General features: G+C 35.9%; 1 protein-coding gene and 1 long non-coding RNA gene across 3 annotated transcripts; one reads left to right on the forward strand and one right to left on the reverse strand.

Moving 5' to 3' along the window:
- The first annotated feature begins 17,288 nt into the window (after nt 1–17,288).
- Nucleotides 17,289–26,173, forward strand: LOC141647889 (uncharacterized). Of its 2 annotated transcripts, XM_074456258.1 has the most exons (8): nt 17,293–17,837; nt 18,715–18,918; nt 19,042–19,128; nt 19,216–19,320; nt 20,344–20,475; nt 21,697–21,834; nt 22,958–23,164; nt 25,683–26,173. In XM_074456258.1, the coding sequence occupies exons 1-8, from the start codon at nt 17,439–17,441 to the stop codon at nt 26,070–26,072; spliced, it is 1,662 nt and encodes a 553-aa protein (XP_074312359.1). In that variant the 5' UTR covers nt 17,293–17,438; the 3' UTR covers nt 26,073–26,173. The 2 variants fall into 2 exon arrangements, with proteins under 2 accessions (XP_074312360.1, XP_074312359.1); XM_074456259.1 differs by lacking the exon at nt 20,344–20,475 and having other exon boundaries at nt 17,289–17,837.
- Nucleotides 24,295–25,666, reverse strand: LOC141647891 (uncharacterized). The gene is made up of 2 exons (XR_012545886.1): nt 24,715–25,666; nt 24,295–24,508 (listed from the first exon to the last, which is right to left on the reverse strand). It is a non-coding gene; the product is annotated as an uncharacterized LOC141647891 (long non-coding RNA).
- Nucleotides 26,174–27,368: the final 1,195 nt, after the last annotated feature.

The raw sequence follows: 27,368 nt of genomic DNA on the forward strand, positions 1-27,368 counted from the left end.
TAATGGTGCTGCGGTCAGCTGGAAAATTTCCAAACAGAGTGTTGTAGCAGATTCTACCACTAAATCCGAGTACTATGCCGCTTCGGAAGCAGCTAAGGAAGCGATATGGATGCGTCAATTCTTACAAGGACTTACGATAGTTCCTAGTTCGAATGACCCGATCACCATCTATTGTGACAATAGAGGTGTCATCTTCCAGGCTAAAGAGCCAAAGTCTAGCAACAAATCTAGACATGTACATCGGAAAGCTCACCTGATCCGTGATTACGTGGAGCAAGAAGAGATAGTGATTGACAAGATAGCTTCGGATGACAACATGGCGGATCCTCTCACTAAACCGTTGAATTTTGATAAGCATGAAGGGCACGTTATTTCCATGGGAATTAAACGTGTTCCTGAGTTGTAGTAGTTTATTATGGATTTGATACATTATCTTTTTCATATACTATTTATAACTTCATCGTTTTAAGATAATATTTTGTTTTTCATGTGGATTGTACTGACAACATTGAACGCCACAAAGTGAACTGAATTACATTATATTTGTTTTGGTCCGTAATCGCCCATATGAGCTGATAACTCTGGCTATTATATTGTGCAGTCGATTGATGGTGGGTTCAACGAGCCATAAGTCAATCAGTTGGCTGATCGATCACAAATACGGGTTATAACGATACCTCGTAGGACAATTATTTTTGTGACAACGTAATGGAGTCGTAAATGTTTAAAAACATTCGCTGCCAGGTCGTGGATAGGACATCCATTGTGTTTCTAGAGTCGATTCTTTTGACTATCGACTGTCTCTTGAGATTAAGGCAGTTTTTGGGTGACTTTGGTTTCTTTCTCATGGTCTGCCGTAACTGGAGACTAAGTAGATTTTTTCTGGGTCATTTCATACTGTGCTTACATCTGTAGGATTCGAGTTGAAGAAAATATCCAACCCTTATCAGGTATAGTTATTTCTCAGGGCCACTCGAGGAGTAGTAACTGAAATGCATGGCCATGCTCGAATGATGATTCGTTTATCAGTTAAGTTACTCTCTAGTCGGGGAAACCACTCTTGATACAGATCACTTGTAAAATACGACCTTTGTGAATACAGAATTTGCAAATTATTTTACATTGAGTGGGAGAAATTTTAGGATATGAGAATCGGTTATCGCACATACACTTGTGAGGACAAGTGGGAGTTTGTTGGAGCTTGTGTCCTCCACAAATTAGTGTGATAACATTTATAAATCTCTTAAAGGTTCACAAGGGTATACTTCGTATTTTATCAGTTGATTAATGATTACCTAATAACGGTTGGCATGCTAGAAAGTTTGACGTTATTATCATACAGATGGTGGTGATCAACTGGTCCCTAAAAGTCACACCTAAAGGATGTGTTTGAGAGATGTGATTATGGAAATGTAACCACATTGATGCCTTATATGACTAAATAGTTAGTCACCGTGTTGATGAGACAATTATTTAATGCCGATTAAATAATATTAGCTGAGACGAATTAACTGTCAATTCGTAAATTGAATATAATAAGTTATATTTAATTAATGTATATAATGTTAGCTTGGACGAATTAATATGTTAATTCGTAATTAAATGTAATCGGTTATATTTAATTAGCTAATTGTAAATATGCGATATTTATAATTGAAGTATATATTATACGATATTGTCATTATAAATTATTACAGACAGCGGTCAAATATATCGACTGCAAGCTGTTCTATGTAGACTTATTAATACGGAATGAAATAAATGGCAATTTATATTAATACACATTATTATACATTTTGGATAACAACTTAAAAATAAGGAGATTTTTCTCCGTATTTGTTGTGTGGGTATCTCGGTCAAACCGAGTAAAAGGGAAAAGAAATATCCCTCCTTTTCTTTCTTATTTTTCGGTTAATATAAGGAAGAAGGGGATTTCTTTCTAACCCTAATTCTAACCTAATCTTGCCTCTCATCAAAGAAAAACACAAAAACCTAAAAATTTTACAGAAAATTGGGGATCGATTCTAGCAAGAACAAAAAGGCATATCTCATATCATCTTGGGTGCAACTGATAGGTGAATATCATTGCGATATTGTTCTTAGGCCGATTTTGCTAGGACCGGAGGTTATTTTTTAATTCTCTAATATTTTGTTTATGTAATTTTCATTTATGACTAGTAATCATCTTTATAAATTCGTTATAATCCTTATAATTAAAGGGAAGTATACAGATAATTCCCACAATTTCAAAAATTTAATTCCTGAAGAATGTGGGAGGACATCTTGAGAAATGGAACATAGGAATTTTGGGTCCAGTGGTGCTAAAAGTCTTGGTAAAGGCAAACTATAATTGTCTTGAGAGAGATAGACTAATCAGGTGAGCATATATTTTACCAGTTACCACATTCTACTATTTATTTTCTTCAACAAAAGGAATTCGCGGATAATGTGAGCTCCTTTTTTACAGGTTGGTTTGAAAGGCGAGACGATTGATCTTTTGCTTTCTGGTTCTGAAGAGCGAGACATGATGAGATTGGCCCTTATCTTTGATCTTTTGCTTTTCGGTTAGTCATCTTACCCTCTCAATTATCTTTAATACTTAAATATCTTCAGAAGTTTAAATCATGTTTATTCATGCATTTGTATTAACTTGATACATGTGAAATATTTGCCAAGGGGAGGGGGAGGGGGAAGAGGAAGGAGAAGAGGTAGAAGTAAGAGGAGGGAAAATGGAGTAGGATAAGGAAGGTAAGGGTAAGGATAAAGAGAAGAAGGGAGAATGAGGAGGAAAGTTCCAAGTTAGATATGGCAAGCCATCTCGGAAAGAAATGAGACACTTAAGTAAAATGCACAACATTTTTTTTTGGAAGGGAAATAACATGCACAACTTTGAGAGGGCCGGGTGAGAGATTTTAACATCCCAAGTGCCAAGTTGGATGTGGCATGTCGTCTCAGAGACAACAAGTCGTCTCAGAGATGGTTTTGTTTACATTGATGAAGTTATGATGAGACTGAGACGGGATATGGGGAGGGAGAACTCTATTAAAAAAATAATTAATTAAATGTGGGTTTCATTATTTGTCCAAACTATTGCTGGGTTAAGCTCTGAGGATGGAATCTGTGAATAAATGCAGATTATTTTGGAGTTGATTGAGCTGCAAAATTAGTAATTGGGAAATTGAGTGGATTGGGTAGGTGAGTAAATCATCACTCGGCTAATTTTTTCTGAATGTCGTTTGCTCGATTTAGATATTTGTGTTTTATTGGGTTTAAAAAACCGTTGTTTCAACTTTCGAAGACTATAATTGATTGTCACATGAGACATTTAGTCCATTTAGGGGCACTAGATGATGCTATTTACCTATGATAATTCATGGTCTCAGAAAGTGAGTTAATAATAGCGTTTACTAGAATCAGACTGATTTATTACTCTTTTCCATATGACAATCTTTTTAATTATGTGTTCTTTAATTTGATCCACTTTGAGTTAAAATATTATGGTAACCATTTAGTTAAATTGATTGTTTGTGTTGTTACTTTTTTAGTTTTGTACGTAATTGTGTTTTGCAAGTTGAGAAACTACAAGAAGCATACAACTGCATACTGAATTCTTCTATTTGGTTTGATACAATGTGAGGCTACACTGTGCTGTAATTTTTCACATGTATTTGGCATGTTTTATGGTTTTATCCTCCTGCCATTAAAAATTGTCTTGCAATCCCCAAGGTGAATAGATTCATAATTGTCATTTTGATCAGAATGTTCGTTTTGATCATGGTCTAGCCAAAGTCAATCAAAAATCAAACATTTTATAGTCATATTGCATTTAGTGTTTGCTTGTATAGTTGTTGGTAGGGTGGGGGTTGGTTCTTTTTAATGGGTTACTTTGAGTTGGTTTTACATTATATTCACTAGATTGAATTGGTGGTAGTGACTGCGTATTGGAGGCCGAAGTTGCTGGTGACAGTGTCAGTGGTGGGTGAAAGTGGTGACGGTGGAGAGCTGGTGATATGTGTCAGTTCCATTTCCCCTTAAGATCATGCTTTTATTTATGCCTGGTTTTTGTTGAAACAAAATACTGTTCATGGCTGTTCTCCTACACTCTCAGGCTATGCTTTTATTTATGCTTGGTTTTGTTAATGGAACTGGTGATTTGCGCTTGGTTTTGTTAAGATTGAGAGGGATGTGGGGAGATGGGTAGATGGGTGGGATTTAGCTTGTGTTTTTCCCCTATGGCTTTTGGCAGACTATTGGAGAGATACTCATTTGAATTGCTATGGCTTTGAGTACTGTGTTTGTAAATTAATTTTGCGTAAGTATTAAACGGTTGTATAAGAGACCATTTGTTTAAGAAGAAGCGAGTGTGAATAATTTTGCAAGAAAAACTAAAAGATGTGTGGAGATGTAATGTAATAAGGGAGAAGTAGAGGAAGGAACAGCTAGAGTAAAAGTGGCGATTCGGAGAGCCGTAGCTTGGAATTCAGGCAACCGGTCGTTAAGCTTCAATGATTTTGATTTCGACTCCTTCGTGTATCATAGCCCCTGCCTTTTATCAGTAATTAATTCTATGAACAATAAAATATGTTCTCTCGCTGTCTCACATTTGCTTTGTTTTTTTAATCCATGATGTTATAGTCTCTCAGTTGCTTATGGGGGAATGCAGTGTACACCCGGACCTCCCTCTTTACAACCATACCCCGCAATTTACCGTTGTAATTGAGACATTGTAATTATTTTTTTTTTTGGTCTAAACCATCCGGTAATCCGAACCACATTGGGCCGATTAATCCGGATTTCGGGGCGTGTCCAAGGATTACGGTATTTAAACCCCTCCCAATCGCAGTTGTGGGGGATCGATCTGCAGACCTCCCTACCAACCGCAACCTTATGCTACCACTGCGCCAACCAACGATTGGTAAGACATTGTAATTATTAAGTTATTCTTATGCATGATTTTTTTAGCCTTTATTGCAGTTGAGTGGAGAAATAACAAGGTTTGACAGTCATACATCCTTATAACTTTAAACTTCGAACTCAGTTGGTTTTATGGTCGTGAATTCGTGATGTTACGCTTGTTCATGAAAATGTTACTAAATATTATTCTATGAATAAATGCATTGCTCTGAAGTATTTAGTTATAAGTTTACGCCTAATGATTGATGTGTCACGATTTGAAGAAGTGCACCAGCTTGGTTAATAGTTTTATCAATTTTTGAGCTTTGTTGTTGTTTACTTCATTTGACACATAACTACTGTAAATCATCTCTCCTTGTCTTTATTAAAAGTTTAAGGAAGACATTTAACTTCCCACATGCTTGAATGAGGGCATTTTTGTTCTAAACTAGAATTCCATAGAGATCTCCAATAGATCGTAGATAATGCTTCTTTGTTTTTAGGTAGATTGGTAGAGGGAAGGGTTATTTTTTAAGTGATGCCAGTGCGGCTGTTTGCAAATATTATCGTGTATTTGTGTCTGTCTCAGCCAGCGAACAAAATTGACACTTGAGGGAATGCACAATGCTGACAATGGATGGCTATCTGAAGTTGGACTAAGTGGAAGCACTAAGGTACATAAACACATGTTATCAACTTAGCATTTTGTATGGAAGATGACCAGCTCTAATTTTTTTTCTTCAGTAACTTAGCGGTTTGGTAAACAGGTCTTACCGTGAGTTGATGTTCCCCTTGTTGCATGTACTTTTGTACTTTTACTGCTGCACTTGCGACTTCTACCCTTACATAGTTCTCTTTTCTGATCTTTGATGTTGAAGCATGTTTACTTAAATAGCTTATACCATATACTTTGGATGTTATTCAATCTTTCATGTTATATTTGACTTTAAATCTCAGTTTTGTTGTTGATAGCACTGGCACTGGAGGGCCAACAGATGTGCTGGTTTTGAGTTTTAAAACGTTATGAATTTGTATGAACATTGAGAAGCTACTGATTATTAATCCCTCAGTCCCAATCATTTGTTTACCTGTCATTAAAATACCCCTCACAAAGAATATAAAAGGTAAACAAATGATCAGGACGGAGGTATTAGCTATTAAGATCTTGTGTTATGCATTGTGTTGTTGAAATGTTGCTGAATGATTCGGTGGGTGTAGCGGGTAGTAGGTCTGGTATAATTTTCCTATTTTCATCCAATAGGCGGGTACAAGTCGATTATTGGTATCCATGATGGGTCGTGGGGCGGGTATGCTTATAGTTTACCTGTTCGACTATCCTCATTCCCCCAGTCCCCCACCCGGCTTTAGTGACATGCCGTTAGATAACCCACAGGCAGACTTTTGAAAGGGTAATTTTGTCCTTAATAGTCAATTTGACTCAAAAGTAAATGTGATATCAGTGATAAATTGGTTACGGTTTGAAGTTTCGAGCGTCTTCTCGGAAAGAAAATATAGTTAATCTAAATGAAGAGAGAGAGGAAGCACGAACTTTGGCTTTGTTCTTTTTAATACCGTTCCATGCTATCATTTGATTTCGGGATATCTGAGTTGTTTAGTCTGTTAGTTATTTAGACCAAATAAATACTCATCTTATGATATTAAAATTACAAATTAATTTAATGTGGTCTAAATCTACATGCATGCTAAAAACAATAATAAAAGATGGTTTTAAACCATCTTAAGACAAAATTATATGATATGTAATAACTTGTTAGTTATTTAGACCAAATAAATACTCATCTTATGATATTAAAATTACAAATTAATTTAATGTGGTCTAAATCTACATGCATGCTAAAAACAATAATAAAAGATGGTTTTAAACCATCTTAAGACAAAATTTCCTTACATTGCTATAAGGCAAAAATGGGCACAACTCAAGGACTCCTTCCTTAATGTTGTTCTTGAGCTATTACAATAAGGATGATCCTCCAATACCTTAATTACCAAAATAGGTAATCTCCAAAGGTTGCACCCAATAATCAACCCAAAAACTACTATATTACTAACTAGGTAAAAATAGTAGTAATCCTTGTTTATAGATTATTTGATTTACTAATAAATATTATTACTTTGATAATATTATTAGTTTTATATTTATATATGTATTGGATGATAAGATGATGGACAAAATAAGAAGGAAATTTTTTTTTTGGTCTCCACCTCACTCGATGTTCTACGGCCAAGACATCATTTATAGACCAAAAAATTCTTCCATAATTTTCCACCCAATTGTTAGTGGAAAGATATAGGTCAAAAAAAACAATAATGGGGAACAAAGACAAATTTGGCAAATCCACTAAAATGTTAGTGGAAAAAATCACCAAAATGAACACATGATTGCCTTCTAGAAAAACGAAACATATGGACTACATTTGGTCCATTTCGATTTTCGACATTTGCCCCACAAATGCTTATAAGTCTTATATTTAATTATCTTACATAATTAAATATTAATTTAATTATTTAACCCTTAAATAATATAAATTAACTACCAATAACTACTTAACCATTAAGTAATCATAAGACCATTTTATCAACATACAATGTGTCAATATTATCCCACTTAGCTAATTTTACAACCTCTTGTAAAATATACATAGCTAATAAATTCCACCTCAATCATTATACACATATCGTATAAAATTAATTAATTAACAATTAATTAATAAATTCTAATCATTTATTATTTAAATATCTCATAATTAAATAATAAATCTCTTTGCCCCGAGTTCGTAACCCGTCATCAAATAATACTTTTACGTGACTAATTAAAAGTCAAATAATACAAGGAATTAATTATCTCGTATCTCATACAAATAATTATTTAATTCTATTTGGGCGTCATCCTATAGGTGTGACCTAAAGGGATCAGCTGATCACCGCCGTCACACGACAGTAATGTCAAACTCTAGTCAGCCAATCATTACCGATTAACGATGACCAGCTGACAAATAAATAAATAAATCCCTGATATTCCTTTTACGAGATTTAATATGTAAACGCACTCATTGTGGAGGACACTACTCCAACAATCTCCCACTTGTCTGACACAAGTGTGCGTTACCAATTCTCTTGTCCAATAATATCTCCCACTCAATGCAAGATGTCTTTCAGGTCGTTCTTGCACGTGATCATATCATTAAGTGGTTTCCTCGATCAGGAGAATGACTGTCTGACCGGATAATCTACTATAGATCTCATCCGAGCGTGGCCACGCATTTACAGTCATCTCTCCTCGAGTGGCCTTGAGATAAAATATGACTTATAAGGACAATCCCGTTGACCTATTTTCTTCATTCGATACAGATCACAATGACCCAGAAAATGCTCATCGGCCTCCTTTTACGGTGCGACCTAGAACAAAAACCAAAGCCACCGGAAAACCGTACCAACTCAGACAAATAGTCACCAGTCTAAAGAATTGACTCGAAGGAATAAAAAGAAGTCCTCGCCACGACCTAGCAACAAAAGGACTCTATAAACGGTCACTGTCCGACAAATTGTCTCACAATATGCCTATGTAATCGACCAGTCATCACTATGACCATATGACAGTCGAACCTGTCATCTATCGCCTTACAATCTAGTCACTCCGAGACGTCACCTCATTAAGTAACTAGGGACAAAATACAATGTTAATCCAGTTCACTTAATAGGGTTCGACATTGTCTTTACAACCTATTTGGAGAAAACAAAGTATATAAATTCAGACATAAAACTGAATATAACGATAAATGCAACTTATCATATATGAAATAATAAATACAATATTTTGATTATTACATATCATATAATTTACAACAGTTCTGGCATTCGTCTCAACCCCATCGAAACTACATGACTATCATGTTTAGCTTGAGACAATGGCTTGGTTAAAGGATCAGCGATGTTGTCAGCTGTCCCAACCTTACAAACTGTAATTTCTTTCCTTTCGATTAAATCTCTAATTACATGAAATTTCCTAAGTACATGCCTAGACTTGTTACTAGACTTGGGCTCTTTTGCTTGAAAAATAGCCCCACTGTTATCACAATACAAAGTGATAGGATCCTCGGCAGTAGGAACTACCTTCAGTCCCTCTAAAAATTGCCTAATCCAAACAGCTTCCTTTGCAGCTTCAGAGGCTGCAATGTACTCAGCTTCCGTTGTAGAATCAGCAGTCACAGACTCTTTGAAACTTCTCCAGCAAACCGCCCCTCCGTTCAGCAAAAAGACAAAACCAGCCTGGGATTTCAAATCATCCCTATCGGTTTGGAAACTGGCATCCGTATAACCTCTTATACGTAATTCAGATTCTCCTCCAAACACTAAGAATGAATCTTTAGTCCTTCTCAAGTACTTCAGAATATTCTTGACGGCTATCCAGTGACTCTCACCTGGAGTTTTCTGAAAACGACTCGTCATACTCAAAGCATACGAGACGTCAGGACGAGAACACATCATAGCATACATGATCGATCCAACAGCGGAAGCATAGGGAATCGATTTCATGCGTTCAATATCCTTAGGCTCAGTAGGACACTGTGACTTACTCAAAGTTATCCCACTACCCATCGGTATAAAACCTCTCTTGGAGTTTTTCATATTGAATCGGTCAAGAATCTTATCAATATATGCTTCTTGACTCAATGCTAATATCCTTTTGGGTCTATCTCTATAGATCCGGATACCCAAGATGCGCTGAGCTTCTCCCAAATCTTTCATTTGGAAGTGATTTCCCAACCACTTCTTAACAGAAGCAAGCATATCAACATCATTCCCAATGAGTAATATGTCGTCCACATAAAGAAGTAAGAAAACAACTTTACTCCCACTAAACTTCATGTATAAACATGGTTCCTCAACACTTCGAGAAAAACCATTCTGTTTAATAACATGATCAAAACGATGATTCCAACTCCTTGACGCTTGCTTAAGACCATAAATGGATCTCTTAAGTTTGCATACTTTGTTAGGATTTTTAGGATCCACAAAACCCTCAGGTTGTGTCATGAACACTTCCTCTTCCAGAAACCCGTTCAGGAAAGCGGTTTTGACATCCATTTGCCATATCTCATAATCATGAAATGCAGCAATCGCTAACATTATCCGAACAGATCTAAGCATAGCAACTGGTGCAAAAGTTTCATCATAGTGTAAACCATGAACTTGAGTGAAACCTTTTGCAACCAATCTAGCTTTGTAGACATCTTTATGTCCATCCATGCCGATTTTAATCTTGAATATCCACTTACACTGAAGAGGTCTAACATCTTTAGGTAAGTCAACCAGGTTCCATACCTGATTATCGTACATGGAATCCATTTCGGATTGCATGGCCTCGAGCCATAGCTTAGAGTCAGAACTCATAATAGCTGCTTTATAGGTCTTAGGTTCATCACTTTCTAAAAGTAAAACCTCATAGTCACCATCTTCCTCGATAATACCAAGGTATCTATCAGGCTGGCGACTAACCCTTTCTGACCTCCTAGGTTCAGAAGGAACAATAACCGATTCAGACGTAGAAGGAACATCTTCCTGCAGTGTCATATCAGTTTGTGGCTCTTGAACTTCATCAAGTTCAAATTTTCTCCCACTCTGTCTTCTAGAAATAAACTCTGTTTCTAGAAAGACAGCTTCACGAGCCACAAACACTTTGTTCTCGTTACTATTGTAGAAGTAATATCCACAAGTTTCCTTAGGGTAGCCTACAAAAATACACTTTTCAGAACGAGGTGCAAGCTTATCGTCAGACTTGCTCTTGACATAAGCATCACAACCCCATACTTTCATGTATCGCAGATTCGGGACTTTCCCTTTCCATATCTCATATGGAGTTTTGTCAGTTGCTTTAGTGGGACTTTTATTAAGTGATTGTACAGCAGATAAAATGGCAAAACCCCAGAATGACTTAGGTAACTCTGTTTGACTCATCATCGATCGAACCATATCTAATAAAGTTCGATTCCTCCTTTCAGCCACACCATTTAATTGTGGTGTGCCAGGAGGAGTTAACTGAGATACAATACCACAGTTTATAAGGTGATCTTTAAAGTCATTGCTTAAATATTCCCCACCACGATCTGATCGTAATGCTTTAATCTTCTTATTTAATTGGTTTTCTACTTCATTCTGAAACTCTTTGAACTTATCAAAAGCTTCACTTTTATACCTCATTAAGTAGATATACCCATATCTACTCATGTCATCGGTAAAAGTAATGAAATAGTCATAATTACCTCTAGCAGTGACTGTCATTGGACCACACACATCAGTGTGTATTAAACCCAATAACTCACTAGCTCGAGATCCTTTTCCTAGAAAAGGTGAACGAGTCATCTTGCCAAGAAGACAAGATTCGCATGTACCAAATGATTCGAAATCAAAAGGTTTAATTACACCAGTCGACACTAGTCTTTTAATGCGCTTCTCGTTAATGTGTCCTAATCGACAATGCCATAAATAAGATTGATCGGGATCACCTGTTTTGAGTCTTTTATTATCTAAATGATAAACATCGTTGCAAGTATCTAGAATATAAATACCATTGATTGATATAGCTTGACTATATACAATCTCATTAAGGGAAAAAGTACAACACTTGTCTTTAATTACAAAGGAAAACCCTTCCGTGTCTAACACAGATACGGATATTATATTTCTAGATAGCGTTGGTACAAAATAACAATTATTAAGATGCAACTCCAAACCCGAAGCTAAACTAAGTACATAAGTTCCTATTGAGACGGCAGCTACTTTAGACCCGTTTCCCATTCGGAGATCGACATCTCCCTTATTTAGCTTTCTTATGCTTTTTAGTCCCTGCAAATGATTGCACAAGTGAGAACCACAACCAGTATCTAATACCCAAGTTGTATTTGAAGCATAATTTATGTCTATCATAAAAGATTCAGTTGAGAAATTACATGTTGGCTTCACAATGCCAGCTTTTATGTCATCCAGGTACTTTGTGCAATTACGCCTCCAATGTCCCTTGTTATTACAATAATTACAAGTATCTTTAAGAGGATTACCCTTTATGGATTTTGGCTTGGTAGAGCAATTCGCAATTGCTTTACCTTTGCCCTCCACCTGAACGGGCTTCTTACCTGCATTCCTCTTAAACTGCTTCTTCCCCTTCACATTAATCGCAAGCACATCTTTCCGTGTACTCCCACTCAATCCCATGTCCTTCTCTGCTTGCACAAGCAGAGAATGGAGCTCATGTAAACTCTTTCTCATGTTTGTCATGTTGTAATTTACCCTAAATTGGGTAAATCCCTTGACGCTCGAGAGAGAGTGGAGTACTCGGTCCACCACAAGTTCGTCGGGGATCTTGCATCCCAACCCCTCTAAAGTTTCCACGTACTCAATCAATTTAAGTACGTGTGAACTTACAGGTTGACCATCTTTGAGGTTAGCCTCAAAGAAACGAACAGCGGTGTCATACTGAATTATTCTCGGGGCTTGAGAGAACATAGTTGAAAGCCTCGAGAATACTTCATGTGCATCACGAAACTTGACACATTGCCTTTGTAAAGCAGGATGCATTGAAAAAATCAAAACATTTTTAACAGCAGCGGATTCCTTTTGATAATTTGAAAAAGCATCCCTTACATCGGCAGTGGCCCTAGTATTAGGCGAAGGGGGAGAGGGATCGACAAGGTAGCGTAATTTGCCATCACCTGCGGCAGCTAATCGAAGTTGTTCTTCCCAATCTTTAAAATTACTACCGTCGGCTGCTAATACATATTTGTCCATAAAAGAACGTAGCCATGAATCTCTAGCTATGGTGGCGGTTTCACTAGTAGAAGCCATCGTGATTACTACAAAGGAAATAAAGGAAAGATTTAACATTTATCGTCTAGATATATTTAACTTGTGAAACTATTTAACAAGTTCACATTTATATAATGATCTCCCACTGAATTATATAAATGATTCCAAGATCCAATTTTATATAAACACGGGCACGGTGGACCGATTCAACCTATATTTATATAAATTTGGTGAGTCAACAACTTTGACTGATTCTACTACTAGAACTCTTGGTTGACGGATTTTCGTAAAATCTATCTTTTAGCCCCAGAATAAATATGGGCACGGTGGACCGATTCAACCCATATTTATCCCATTGAGTCCAACCAATTTTCACGCATAATAACTTTTATTACCCTACTTACCCAACGTAAAAAGAGTGTACCTCGGTGATCCGAACCTACCTCTAATGAAGAAGGGATTCATAGGTGCTATTATTTGGTAAGGCTTAATCTCAATTTTAAACAAATGTGAGAGATCTTATCAATTTAATTGTCTATCACTTTTAAGTGAACAAAATTTAGTGAATGCTAGACGATTAAATCGATAACCACAAAATTAAAACATGTAGTGACGATTTGGCATGAATGCATAAAAGAATTAAAGCAAACAAGTCCTAATATGGCCACCTAGTTAATCTAATTAACTAAAATTATTACACTTCGGAAACCAACTCCTTGGTCCCTTGAGTCTTCATAAAATGACCTCCTTCTTTAGGATTTCGGAACACCTTTCCGAAAACACCATCTTCATAAAAACTCCGTCTATTGAAGCTTTATTTAATTACTAATAATTAAATTACATAACAATATCCTATTATACAATTTGTAATAAAATTAAAATAAAACTATTAATTAATTACAAATTAGGCGATACGAAATCGCAATTAATTACAAAACAAATCGATATTCCCTTCCATTTCGGGAAATACCAATTTCTACCTATGGCCATATTAGGAAAAATTACATAATTATAATTCTGAAAACCATTCATCAAAATGAATAAAAAAATGCATTATGGAAAATGACATGCCAAATCGTCTAACTTACCAACAACGATCATTTGAGCTTGCCTTGACGGAATTTTTACCAATAAAAATTCATAATCATTTCTTAAAACAATTTTAAGACTTACTAATCATTCTAATCTGGTCTAATATCAAAATAACTATTCTCAACAATTATCTTGAATTTATATGGGAATTAAAACACAATTGTGACAAAAAAAAAAAAAAAAATATAATAATTCACAATTATCATATAAAATTCCATTTAATACAAAAATTTATGGAAAAATAAATTTCAAAACCATGAACATTCTGGTCTTACACCAAAAATGTCATGCAAGTGAAAAATTTTGATTTTAAAATTTATTTAAAACAAATTCACAATTTAATCGGTAAAGCGACAATTTTTACGATTTAATTCTAAATCAAAACATAAAAATTGAAACGACTTAAAATAAAATTTTTGTACATTTTGGAACAATTTCCAGGAGCTAAAAATTCAGAAATTTTGAGCCCAAAAAATAAACCAATATTTATTTACAAAATAACCATTATTTACCCATTTTTATCAAATAAAAATCAATAAACTACCTAAATTAATCACATTAATTTAAAGTTTCTATTTTTCTCATAAATAGAGCATGCATATGGTTTTTATAAATAAATATGCATAAAATTAACATGCAACCCAATTTAATTAACTCTTAATTAATTTTAATGCATTTTTACTCAATTTTATGCCAATTTAAGTAATAAAAAATGGAAAAATTTAACAAAAATCAAATTTTCGTCCCATATCATCCTAAGACCAGATTATTTACATGCAAGACTATATTATGTGATAAAACGAATTTTAGTAACATAATATCAATTTTATCAATTTATCTCATAAATTACTAAAATCGTCTTAAGACAACATGCATGTATTTAACAATGCTCTGATACCACTTGTTAGTTATTTAGACCAAATAAATACTCATCTTATGATATTAAAATTACAAATTAATTTAATGTGGTCTAAATCTACATGCATGCTAAAAACAATAATAAAAGATGGTTTTAAACCATCTTAAGACAAAATTATATGATATGTAATAACTTGTTAGTTATTTAGACCAAATAAATACTCATCTTATGATATTAAAATTACAAATTAATTTAATGTGGTCTAAATCTACATGCATGCTAAAAACAATAATAAAAGATGGTTTTAAACCATCTTAAGACAAAATTTCCTTACATTGCTATAAGGCAAAAATGGGCACAACTCAAGGACTCCTTCCTTAATGTTGTTCTTGAGCTATTACAATAAGGATGATCCTCCAATACCTTAATTACCAAAATAGGTAATCTCCAAAGGTTGCACCCAATAATCAACCCAAAAACTACTATATTACTAACTAGGTAAAAATAGTAGTAATCCTTGTTTATAGATTATTTGATTTACTAATAAATATTATTACTTTGATAATATTATTAGTTTTATATTTATATATGTATTGGATGATAAGATGATGGACAAAATAAGAAGGAAATTTTTTTGTCTCCACCTCACTCGATGTTCTACGGCCAAGACATCATTTATAGACCAAAAAATTCTTCCATAATTTTCCACCCAATTGTTAGTGGAAAGATATAGGTCAAAAGAAACAATAATGGGGAACAAAGACAAATTTGGCAAATCCACTAAAATGTTAGTGGAAAAAATCACCAAAATGAACACATGATTGCCTTCTAGAAAAACGAAACATATGGACTACATTTGGTCCATTTCGATTTTCGACATTTGCCCCACAAATGCTTATAAGTCTTATATTTAATTATCTTACATAATTAAATATTAATTTAATTATTTAACCCTTAAATAATATAAATTAACTACCAATAACTACTTAACCATTAAGTAATCATAAGACCATTTTATCAACATACAATGTGTCAATATTATCCCACTTAGCTAATTTTACAACCTCTTGTAAAATATACATAGCTAATAAATTCCACCTCAATCATTATACACATATCGTATAAAATTAATTAATTAACAATTAATTAATAAATTCTAATCATTTATTATTTAAATATCTCATAATTAAATAATAAATCTCTTTGCCCCGAGTTCGTAACCCGTCATCAAATAATACTTTTACGTGACTAATTAAAAGTCAAATAATACAAGGAATTAATTATCTCGTATCTCATACAAATAATTATTTAATTCTATTTGGGCGCCATCCTATAGGTGTGACCTAAAGGGATCAGCTGATCACCGCCGTCACACGACAGTAATGTCAAACTCTAGTCAGCCAATCATTACCGATTAACGATGACCAGCTGACAAATAAATAAATAAATCCCTGATATTCCTTTTACGAGATTTAATATGTAAACGCACTCATTGTGGAGGACACTACTATATTGTTGACATTTGTTGTTTGAACGTGTTCTTGAAATGAATATGTACTAAATCTAAATGAAGAGAGAAATTTTTAGCTTTTGACCCTACTGATCTTTTTAATACCATCCTGGGCTATCATTTGTTTGGGGGTATCTCGGTTTTTTAACTATATTGTGGAAACAACAAATTGCAACTCTTTATGCTTGTGTGATCCTTTGCATAGTTCTTGTTGAATGCTTATTGTATACTATTTTATGAAACTGTAGAATGGATTCCGCAACCAAGTATGTTGTCATTAAAATCATGGGCTGCACAGGATCAAGGGGCCACGTGACTCAAGTTAGGGTTAAGTTCTTGGATGACCAAAACTGTTTCATCATGAGAAACGTCAAGGGACCCGTTAAGGAAGGAGACATTCTTACTCTTCTTGTATCTGAAACAAATTTACTTAGGTGTCTCAAAAGGCGTGTTTTTTTTCCCATCAAGGCATCTGGTTATAAAATGATGCTTACTATGAGTATGCGCCTTTCTATACACTAACGACTTGCTTCATTCCGCTTAGAATTTCACCAAATTCGTTTAACGTTTTGTTTTTCCCTATGAATCACCGTGACTACTTATGTGTTACATTCCTGTTACTAAGACAAAACATGTGACATGATTTTACTCTTTTATTACGCATTATTAACAATGTCATTTCGCCTTGTACTTCCACGCTCAATCTCGATTCAATTCCGCCTAGCATTTCACCAAATTGGGGCACCGCGCCCGATAGGGCGCGGTGCAACAACTAGTATATATAAAGGGTCAATTGTTCCAAAGTAAGCCCCTGGAAAGTTCTGCCAGGCGAGTCAGGTAAGCCCGCTTTTCTATCTATCTCTCACGAAGACGATTTAATCCTAGTCCGTAAAATGGTAATGTCGACCTTCTAATTAGAAGGCTATTTTCATTTATGTATCGAGAAAAAATTGAAATTGAATGCTTAATTCTGAATAGTGTATAAAATAGAAAGTGTTAATTGTCAAGTTGGAGGGAGGGAGTATAATTTACCATAATCACCTAACACACGCAGAATAATTAAGGGGACGTTGACGAAAACACGTAGTCGTAGACTCGTAGTAATGTCTCAAAACATTTGTCAATATCGAACCTAAACCAAATCATATTTTGGAGCGAAACCCAAATTAAACAAGTCAATCCCTTTCCAACCTAGTAATTCTCAATCATCAAAATTACCCCACAAATTCCATTCATGTTGTTCAAAATTCCTCACTTATAAAAATGTCATTTTCAGCATCCAAATCAAACCTTAAAAAACCCAGTTCATCAACACCAAAAACAAACAGTGTTCAACCCAGAAAGCAGCTAAACCCGACCCATAAGGTGGGTCCGAGGAGGTCCAAAAGTGTGAGTTCATTTTCGAGGACCCATCTGGATATAACTTCGGATTTCGATAATACCCGGGACAATCCTCTCTTTTCGGCTGATGGGTCTGATTCATTTGATCAATTTGATCCTCTTTCTTCTAAATTTGTTGACTTTTCTGGGAATTCTGGTGATATTAGGAGGGGTAGGTCTGTAACGCGGAATTCTGGCGGCGGGAGTAGTGGAGGTGGTGGAGGTACGGGCTCTTTGAGGCGGCGGTCGCCGTTTCAAGGTCCTAATTGTGGAAATTATGAGGTTGGATGCCTTTTGTTTTAGCAAATTGTTTATTTTGATGCAAGGAGGTTTACCTCTTTGGTTTAATGATGCGTTTTGATGGGAAATATAATGGGTTGGTGGTCATAAGGTTACTCGGAAATATCCTGTGTTACTTGTTTTTATGCTTGAGTTAGATAAACCGATTAATTAATATTATCACAAACCAACCAAGTGGCACTAGCAATTTATCCTTTGCCGTTATCATTCCCCAGTTTAGCGAGGCTGGGGGTATAGTTGGTTAGGATAGATTAGTACTTGCATTTTGGTTGATGTGTGTAGCATGTGAAAAATCTGGTAAGAGTGTGTACTACAGTATGATAAGAATGAAATAGAGTTTCATAAGTTAACAATTCATCTCGTGCAACCGCAGGGCCGTCTTACTCAAAATCTTTTGTACTAGATTAGCACTCTAGTGATTTGAAAAAGGATATTAGGGTTTGGGCTAGGACACTAGGAGAATCTCTGACTCTTTGTTTACATGCAAAAAATGGAGGGAAAGGCACGGAGGGGTGATTTTGTTAAATATAAGCGGGACAAATTTGAAACTTGAGGTATTTGATGGCTTTTCTATTGGTATAGATACTCTAGTCATGGTCACGAAGCTACGATTTAGCTGGAGTCGTTCTTCTGGAGTTTGGATGCGGAACTCCAGAACACCATGTTGTATAATATCATTCACTGCGTCTTTTTTTTTTTTTTTTGCTTGGAGATACAAAGTTCCTTGGATTAACCTTTCTCTGAAATATATTAATATCATGAAACTTCATATTCAATCAAATACTACTGGGTTAGATACAGAATCTCAGCAGAACTTTTTCGAAATTCCTGTGAATGATGTTCTGTTTCACTGGTTCAGAATGGAAGGAAGCAGGAAAGTAGTTTGCCATCAAATTTTAGAAGCATCAGCAAAACTGGCTTGAATAGAAATCAGAGCTTACTAGAAGGTAAAAACAAGCTGGTTAGAAGTGCTTCTGATTTGTCAGAGATACTGAAGGGTTCTAATACGTGGTCAAGTCAGCATCCTGTATTTGAGACTTCAGAGGATTCTGCTATTAGCGTGGTATAATATTTGAGTTTATTATCCTTTTTATTTGGTACTTTGTTGGATTATGATATCTGATGCAGTAGAAAAGTTGGAATGTGTCTGTTTTCTTCGTTTCTGCTAAAGTAGTGTGGTTTTCAGACATCAGAATATGATGATGAAACGTTAACGAGGCCAATTTCTGAAGTTGAAGAGAGGACTTTTAAACCAGTTTCAGAGGAGAGTAAGGTATTTTCTTGCTCTTATTTTCTTTATTATTATTAATTGTAGGACCTTCGAACTGTGGCTAAATGAGATTTTTTTCTTAAATTTTAGGCAGTTCTGTGGGAAGACGATAATGATACAGGTGGAGCAATTTTAGAAACCGTTCGCACCGAAGTTAGACGGGCTATCTTTGACATGCATAAAGACTTGAAAGATGTAAGTATAGTTCCGGTCTTTAAATTGAACTATTATATATCTCCAATTTCTCATATGAGAGGTTTCATGGTAAGATTGTCATGAGACTAAACCATATTACAAGGTAATTATTTGTTGGTGTGGATTTGAGATATTAGTTGAATTGGGTCTATTTCACATTATGTTATGGGTATAGGGATTTGAGATTTTAGTTGATTTGGGTTTATTTCACATTATCTTAGTATGAGACTGTATTACAGACGGCTAATTGGTTATATATCTGCCCTCTCATATTCTTGATTTCTTTCACTAAGTTATTGTGGTTAATTTTGTTTTATAATTGATGTAAATATTTTTGATGAGAATGCTTATGTTAAACTATATGGATTTATCAACAATTTCCCCAAAATAAAATCTCCATTAACCCCATGTCTGTGCCTTTCTCCTTCGTATGCTCCTGGTTGTTCTATGTTTCATTGTTACTTGAATATGGCAATATGGTACTTTGTTGATGGCTTTGGAAAAGGTTGGAACAATCCAAAGTTGAGTGAACATGAAGTCTAGGAATAGAGAGCAAATTGTGGTACCAACATTTATCGCTATATTGCTGGTTACCCATTAGGCCATTACCAATTTACTCCCATAATTGTGGTAAGTATCCATGTGTTGTGGTGACGTCAAGCATCTTTTGAAAGGTCTCTACATGTATTGTGTTTCCTTAAAATATTTAAGTAGATGTGAAAGAGAAAACACCGTGATGCTAAAGATAACAGTTTATGTCATCTAGGGAGGAGCATTCAGAACAATAGTTTTAGCCCATCGTCCCATCAGCCCCATCATTGTTCTATCTCTGCTGTCAAATGTGATCTCATTAAATGAAGTAAGCTTTTAGAAATTAGTAAGGATCTTCATATCAGTTGCTGCTTGACATAAGGTGATTGGAAGCGTTTGCTTAGACCTGATATTCTAGGACAGTCTTCAAAATTCAAATGGCTATGAAGGGGTATCATCTGCGGTCTGCTAAATAACTAGGTGTGTCTGCAGGCTATGCAAAAAAGTGATTCTGAAGTAATTGCTGATAGCATGTTTTCCGATGTTGCACCTGACTTGGAAATTTCTCAAGCGTTGGAATTAGTGAAGGACTTCAAAGAGGAATTTACAAAGGAGCTAGAGGAGGTAGTTCTCTTATGCCAGGGTTACTGAACTTTGCTTCATTGCCTTCAAGCTGGCTGTTTAATGCATGTATCCAATATCAGTATGAGACTTGATCTCGAAGTTGGTTGTTGCGGCCTGATCTCAGTCATTACGACGTAAATGCGGTTGATACCGTCTCAAACTTTGGTCATGGTAAACTTAAAACCTTGATAACCTAGTTGTGTTAAGGGGTCGCGGCCTAGATTCAATCCTATGTTTTAGTGACAATTTGATTGGATGGCAGACAAACTCGATGTTATTTTACTTTTCAGGCTTCGATGTGGTTTCTGCTTCCTGCTGCTATAAGTATCTAGTATCTAGTATTTCATTTTGTCCTTTCACCCTCTTCCTGTTGTATTGTCTCCAAACCCCTTTAATTCTTGAAAATGCTTGTGACAGGAAGCTAACAGACCAGCCTGGCTTTTAGCGGTTGTCACCTAAATACTGTAGATCGTAGTTTTACCCATTTAATCTTGCAATCATGCATTCTTGCTTACTGAAGGCCTTGTTTTGTCAATCGCATTATTGGTTTTTTGAAATTCGTATTTGATCAATCTTAAAAGTATGTGATAATGAACACAGAGAATTCTTGTATGGTACATTGATACCATTGAAAAATTGGAAGTTCAGTGAGGGGAGTTCTAGTATGGTACCACTGAAAACTGAAATGAAGGTTCAGTGAGGAATCCCTGCGCTAGGAGCCTAGGGCTCTTTTATGTCTGACTATATAAATGAATTAATTGGAACGCAAAACACGTAGCATGTCCACAAGAAACTATTTCAGCCACTCATAGATGGTGGAGACAAGGAAATTTTTATGGGGGAAGGAGCAAGCTGCTTGTCACAGGCAGGCATCGATGTTTAATGGGCACAAATTTTGCAGAAGACCTTTGAAAGAGGGGAAAAAGTATCCGGATCTGTCCCCAAATTTATAGGCTCATGCAGTAGAGTATAGAGCATGGTAACTGGGTAGCATGTTCTAGAATATACTAGGGATGTTTGGAATACTCTAGATAAAGTTAGTTTCATCTTTGTTGTACTCCCTTAAATTTGCTGAAAGCTACCATTTATCCTTTTAGGCTATTCGTTACAAGCTTTCCCTTGTCTCATCTAATATCCCTGGAAATGACTACACACATTCTTTCTGATAGATGTTTGTCTAGTTTTGAACGATAATTTTTCAGCCATTGCTGTTTCATGCAGTGTGAGGAACGTACCAGAAAACTTCGAGCAGAGTTAGCAGTTGAAGAGCATCGTGAGCTTGAATTAAATAAAATCCTCAGTGATATGATTCCAGAACCTGAAACACCTCAAGTACAAAAGCCTCGCTTGATAAGAAAGGTACGAGTGCTTTGACTGTTTTCTTATTTCTTTCTTTCCTGTGTTAAACATCTGAGTGGGTTAGAAACTCATTATAAGCACCCATATTCAGCATAAGCACTTGCTTGGAAGGTGAAATAGTGTGCACACTTTTATGGTCATGCTTTATTCTTTTCCTAGATTTTTTTTGCTCGTCTGTGTTAACGAGAGGACTTCAATATTATCACTGTCGTTAAAAGTACTATTGTACATCTGGATGATATGACTGAAAGATTGAGGTTAGCATTTTACATTTTAGAAAGAAAAATTTCACTCTATAATTCAATGTTTGACTCGTCTTCTTTTGTTCCTTAATTTGCATCAAGCCAATTTAATCAGAAGTTGCTTCATGTATTCTTAATTTTGCGGCTCTGTCAAAGGAAGTTTCGGAACCACATTTTGACCACCAACAGCCAGCTCACAACATACTACACTGCACTTACATCCACGATGGATCAGCTCACAACATACTAGAAGTTGCACCTGCGACAACCAAAGACCACCCCATCACCACCATCTCCCTGCCATCGCCCTCTTTATCTCTCTTGTCACCAAAAACAAACCCCTCAATTGCTGTGTGTTAGTTTGTTAAGACTTAAGGAGTAAAGAACCAAGTTAATGGAGATCCTAATGAAACAAAAGTTTGATTGTAGAGATAATTAGGGGTTAGGAAGTGACAGGGGGAGATTGAGGGGCATCGTGAAGAGGCGGTGCTTGGGGGGGAGAAGTGGGGTCGTTTTGAAGTGGAAGAGTGTATTGTGTGGGTGGTTAGTGGTGGCGTTGGGGCAGCTGTAATATTTTCCAATGACATGAATGCAAAACTAGAATAAACTTAGTGAACTTCCATTTTTTTAGGAAGGTATCAACTTGGGTAGGTAAAAGAACACCTGCAAAAGGGCTTCTAGAGGGCTGTAATCATATTTGTGTTGTTGTCGGTTTTAGCCTTTAATTTCACTCCTATTTATTTCTCAAAAAACAGTTCCAGTGTCTGCCCTAGGGTGCATTCTAATTGATAGTTGCTTTTTATTTCGTAAATGTGTGTTTCTTCTTGTTGTTGACAGTTATTTAGTATAATTAGTATTGACGGACCAAATGATCTTTGCAGGGCAGTACTGAGAGGAGGAAGATGTCGAAGCGCCTTGAAGAAGAAGCCATGGCTTATTTTGATGAATGTGTTTCAATCTCAACATTTGATGATTCTGACTTCTCGTCTCTGGAGGATCCACCATCCCATAAGGCCAAGATTGGTGAAACTTCAGATGTACCAGGTGTTCCCGACAGAAATAGTATTTCATGGTCCGTAGAATGCCAGGTTTGCCTCCTTTCCCCTTATGTCTGCCAATGTTTCTTTTTTATTGCATCTTGTTTTACCTTTCTATTCTAGTACCTTACTTTTTATTTAATGGGAAATGAAACCTCAGTTGCCCGTTCTTGAACTTTTTTTCCTCTGTTGGTGTATGATAGTAATTTGTGCAGTATGATAAGTTATATTTTCCAGCCTTGATTAGATCTGTAGATAATCCAATCGACTATTTTTGGGGCCGTCATACTCGTAACTTAAGGTTTATATGCTTTTCTTTTACTTTGAATTCAAATGGACACGTTATTCAAGATGGAAAATTGTTTTTGGTTTGTGGAAGCATGTATCAGATGATTAATTGGAACAAATTAGACTACATTAAAATAATTTTTTTGAAGCATGCTTGGACCTAGGGATGACAAATGTATAGGGAGCTGATTTTACATCAGATCCTGTACAAGCAAATACGGATCCATGACGCCTACCCTAGGTCCACTTCCTTCTTGAATCCTCGGGGTCCAAAATGCTTAAGATTCAAATCAAAATCTGACCGTATCGTGTTTTAAAGGGATCATATCGGTTCATGAACAACCTTTCTGGATGGATCCGAAGAAATATAAATTTGAATTCATTTCATTGTCTATGGAGCCGAATCCGTTTCTTTCCCGTGTTGCTACACCATTTAATTAATTTTTATCGCTACATTGCAATGTAAAAAATGTTATTGTTCTCGTCTTCATCGGAAGATTGTAGATTAAACCGTTTGTCTCTTGCTTGGTTATTTATGAATTCTAGAATTAGACAATTCTAGACTGGTTGACTAAGTCCTCTAGCCTCATACACTCCAAGAATTCTATGCTCGGGCGACCGAAATGGGCAAAATGAAATTGGCGACTGAAAGGTAGGTCTAAGACTCTAAGTCTAGGTCTCTGTCGCAACGTCGGGTCGCCTTTTTAGATTCGGGTGACTGATTTTAGTCGCCAAAATTGGCGACTGATTTCAGTAGCCAAATTGGCGACTGATTTCAGTAGCCAATTTTGGCGACTGATTTCAGTCGCCAAATTGGCAACAAAAAAATAAAAAATAAAATCGCGGTGTTTTGCAGAAAAATATCCCAAAATTCTTGCATTAAAAGAATGATGTTAAAATCGAAACATTTATTTATATTAATAAACTCATACATAATAATATAATGAATCTAAATACTAAATTTACATTACAATCTTGTCTTATTTGAAACTAAATACTAAATTTACATTAACATATTTCTTGACGATTACAGATCTCCTCATCTTCTATAGTATATGGTCTTCTATTGCTCAATCCGTCTTCCTCTACTTCTCCTCTTCTATTCCCCTTAATAAACACCCACAACTATAAATAAATTTCCAATTACATCACAATAATAATTTAACTAATTCGTTTTTTTAAACTAATTTTTGAAGTAAAATCGTTTTTCAAGTCAAAATCTAAATAGAAATTCACATGCATGTTAATAATTTAAAACCAAAATACTTTGAAATTAAAATCTGAAAAACTAAAATTATAAGATAGATCAATACCTTTAATTAGCTAGATGGTGAGATTATGATGAAGTTGGGATCTCTTTGAATTTTTGTGGGTATGGGAAAAGACGAGGGAAAATGAGGGATTTGTTAAGTGGGAGAAAATGAGAGAGTTTTGGTGGGAAAAGATGAGGGAAAACGAGAATGTGATTATGTGAGGGAGGTGGGATCCCTTTCTTTGTTTATGTTTGCCAAAATGGCGACTGAAATATTTTTTTGTTGCCAAATTGGCGACTGATTTCGGTCGCCCAACCTTATTTTCATGTCGTAGCCAAATTGGCGATATCAATTATAGTACGGATTTGTGTCGTCACCAATTTGGCGACTAATATCAGTCGCACGATGAAATATTTCAGTCGCCGATTTACGACTGGTCTGTTCAGTCGCCATTTTATAGTCGCCCGAAACCAAAATTCTTGTAGTGATACTAATAACAGTCATAAGAGACGATGGGGAGTTTCTTGCTTCCTATTGCGTCATGCTCTTCATGTCTTTATAGAGGCTTCCCAAATTCCCAATTGCTTGCACAACAACTACTAGTCCATTGGCCTTCCTAGTTTTTATTTACTCCTAATTATTGCAACTTCTTTTAAAAAAGCAGAAAGGTGGTGGCTACCCTTACTTCGACCACATGCGTACATGATCTTCTAATGATACCGATTGTTAACTGTCTCATTGACTGAATTTAGGTAAACGGTAAACCTCGGCTGGATGACAAGCCAATCGTGACTACTGCTGTGATGCACTCCGTATAATGTACTTGTAGTCTTGTACACAAATTCTCGTATGAGAGCCGTATGCTAGTATTATTATCACACAAATCCATAGGAGAATCAAAACTGGTAGTTACTCTTTGGGTTGGTCTCGCTGTATAATAAACGTACGACGGTATTAAATCATCAAGTCTACCTTCTGCACATTGTAAACTCCTTTCTTACAAGTTCTGCGCTCTTTGCTATATGTAGGACATGCGCCAAAGTTCATGCATGAATCATAACGAAGCATCTAATTTATCAACTTCTGCGATCTCCAACAATTCATGTAGAAGCAGCCTAGACTGTTTAAGCAGAAGGCGACGGTTTTCTTTTGCTTCCAAACTGCCAGATGAGCAGGGCATAAGAAAGTTGGCAAGCTATTTCTCCAAGGACAAACAAGAAGAAGAACCCGGCAAGTCTCATGTTGTCCGTCTCCGAGCAGTTCCTCAAAGTTCAGAGAGGTACGACTCTGAGATACCGGTCGAGACATTTTTGCTCGACAAGATAACATTTAGGAAGAGAATAGAGTCCGGAGGCATGGTGTTATGCAGTGGGGGAATTGGCTTTCCTAGAGCTCCCTTCCCTTCAAATTTCTGGTGAATAGGTCAGTTGTTTGTTTGTATATTTGTATGATCTGATCTGTAGACCTTTCGTAAATTTTGAGGTAATTATAGCCAATCAGATGAAGAAATTTTGTTTCACTACGTAGCATGTCTGCACTATTTTGGAAATCAGTCTTGTATATCTCTACATGTATTAAGCATTTAAGCGTCTTTAACAGAAATCTGGACTACCAGATTTCAAGAAATGAGCTTGAATTCTCTCAAGTAACTCGAGACTTTGAGAGTAGGGATGACAATATGGAGGATATGGACTATAACCATATACAATTTGGCGTGTAATGTCCCGAAGGATTTTCCCACTACACACCGTACTCTTAGCAACTCCGTGAGTTGTCACTAACTATAACGAAAACTTTAAAAATTCTAGCAATGCCAAAATTTTTGGTCCTTCAGTCTATCAATGTGATGAAAAACTGTGAAGTACTCAATTTTCACATTTCTTTTAAGATGAACATGTAACAGGTCATACTCCGTATGACAATATTTTTTTTTGATGTTGACCAGGAGTATCCCCTACCGACAACTGGGGCAATTTCCTTCGGGGTACTGAAGGCAATTTAATGGGTTGACCCCTTCCAAGTTTGGCTTTTTCATTCGCAAGAGTCAGGAATTGAACCCCTGACCACTTGGTTAAGAGATGAGAGCCCTTACCACTCACACCAGCTAACTTTGGTCTCCGTACGACAATATTACAATACATATGAATTCGATTAGAAGTTAGATAAAGTTTGTGGGTGAAAAATACCGTTTCAAACATTAATTTAAGAGTAAATTATCAATTACACCCACGCCAAATACATATTTTTACATTTACTCCCACGTCAATTTTTTTTTTTAAATTACACCCAAATTAATAGCTCCGGTTATAATTTGCACCCAAGGCCATTTTCAGGTGAAAAAATTAATAAAATGACGATTTTGCCCCTGCATCTATTCTATCTTCTTTATGCTTCCCTTTCATTTTCTCAGTAACCACCATCATTTTGTATTTTCGTTGCTCCCTCTACATCACCATGGTTGAACCTCCAATTAGTAGTTGACATGGCTCGCACACCACCATAGTACTATTTGAAATTGGAGTAATCGGTCCACATATATCGGCATGAACAAGCTCGAGTTTCTGAGATGCATGCTCTCCAGGTACTTCTCTTAGGAAAAGAGACGCAATGTTGTTTTCCTTTCAAACAGTCGGTACACACAGTTGTGATTTCGTCGATCTCGGATAGCCCTCTCACCATTTCTTTCGGTTGTAGTGTTTTCAGGCCTTTGTATT

Source organism: Silene latifolia, chromosome 3 (genome assembly GCF_048544455.1).
Source record: "Silene latifolia isolate original U9 population chromosome 3, ASM4854445v1, whole genome shotgun sequence".
Taxonomy (NCBI): Eukaryota; Viridiplantae; Streptophyta; class Magnoliopsida; order Caryophyllales; family Caryophyllaceae; genus Silene; species Silene latifolia.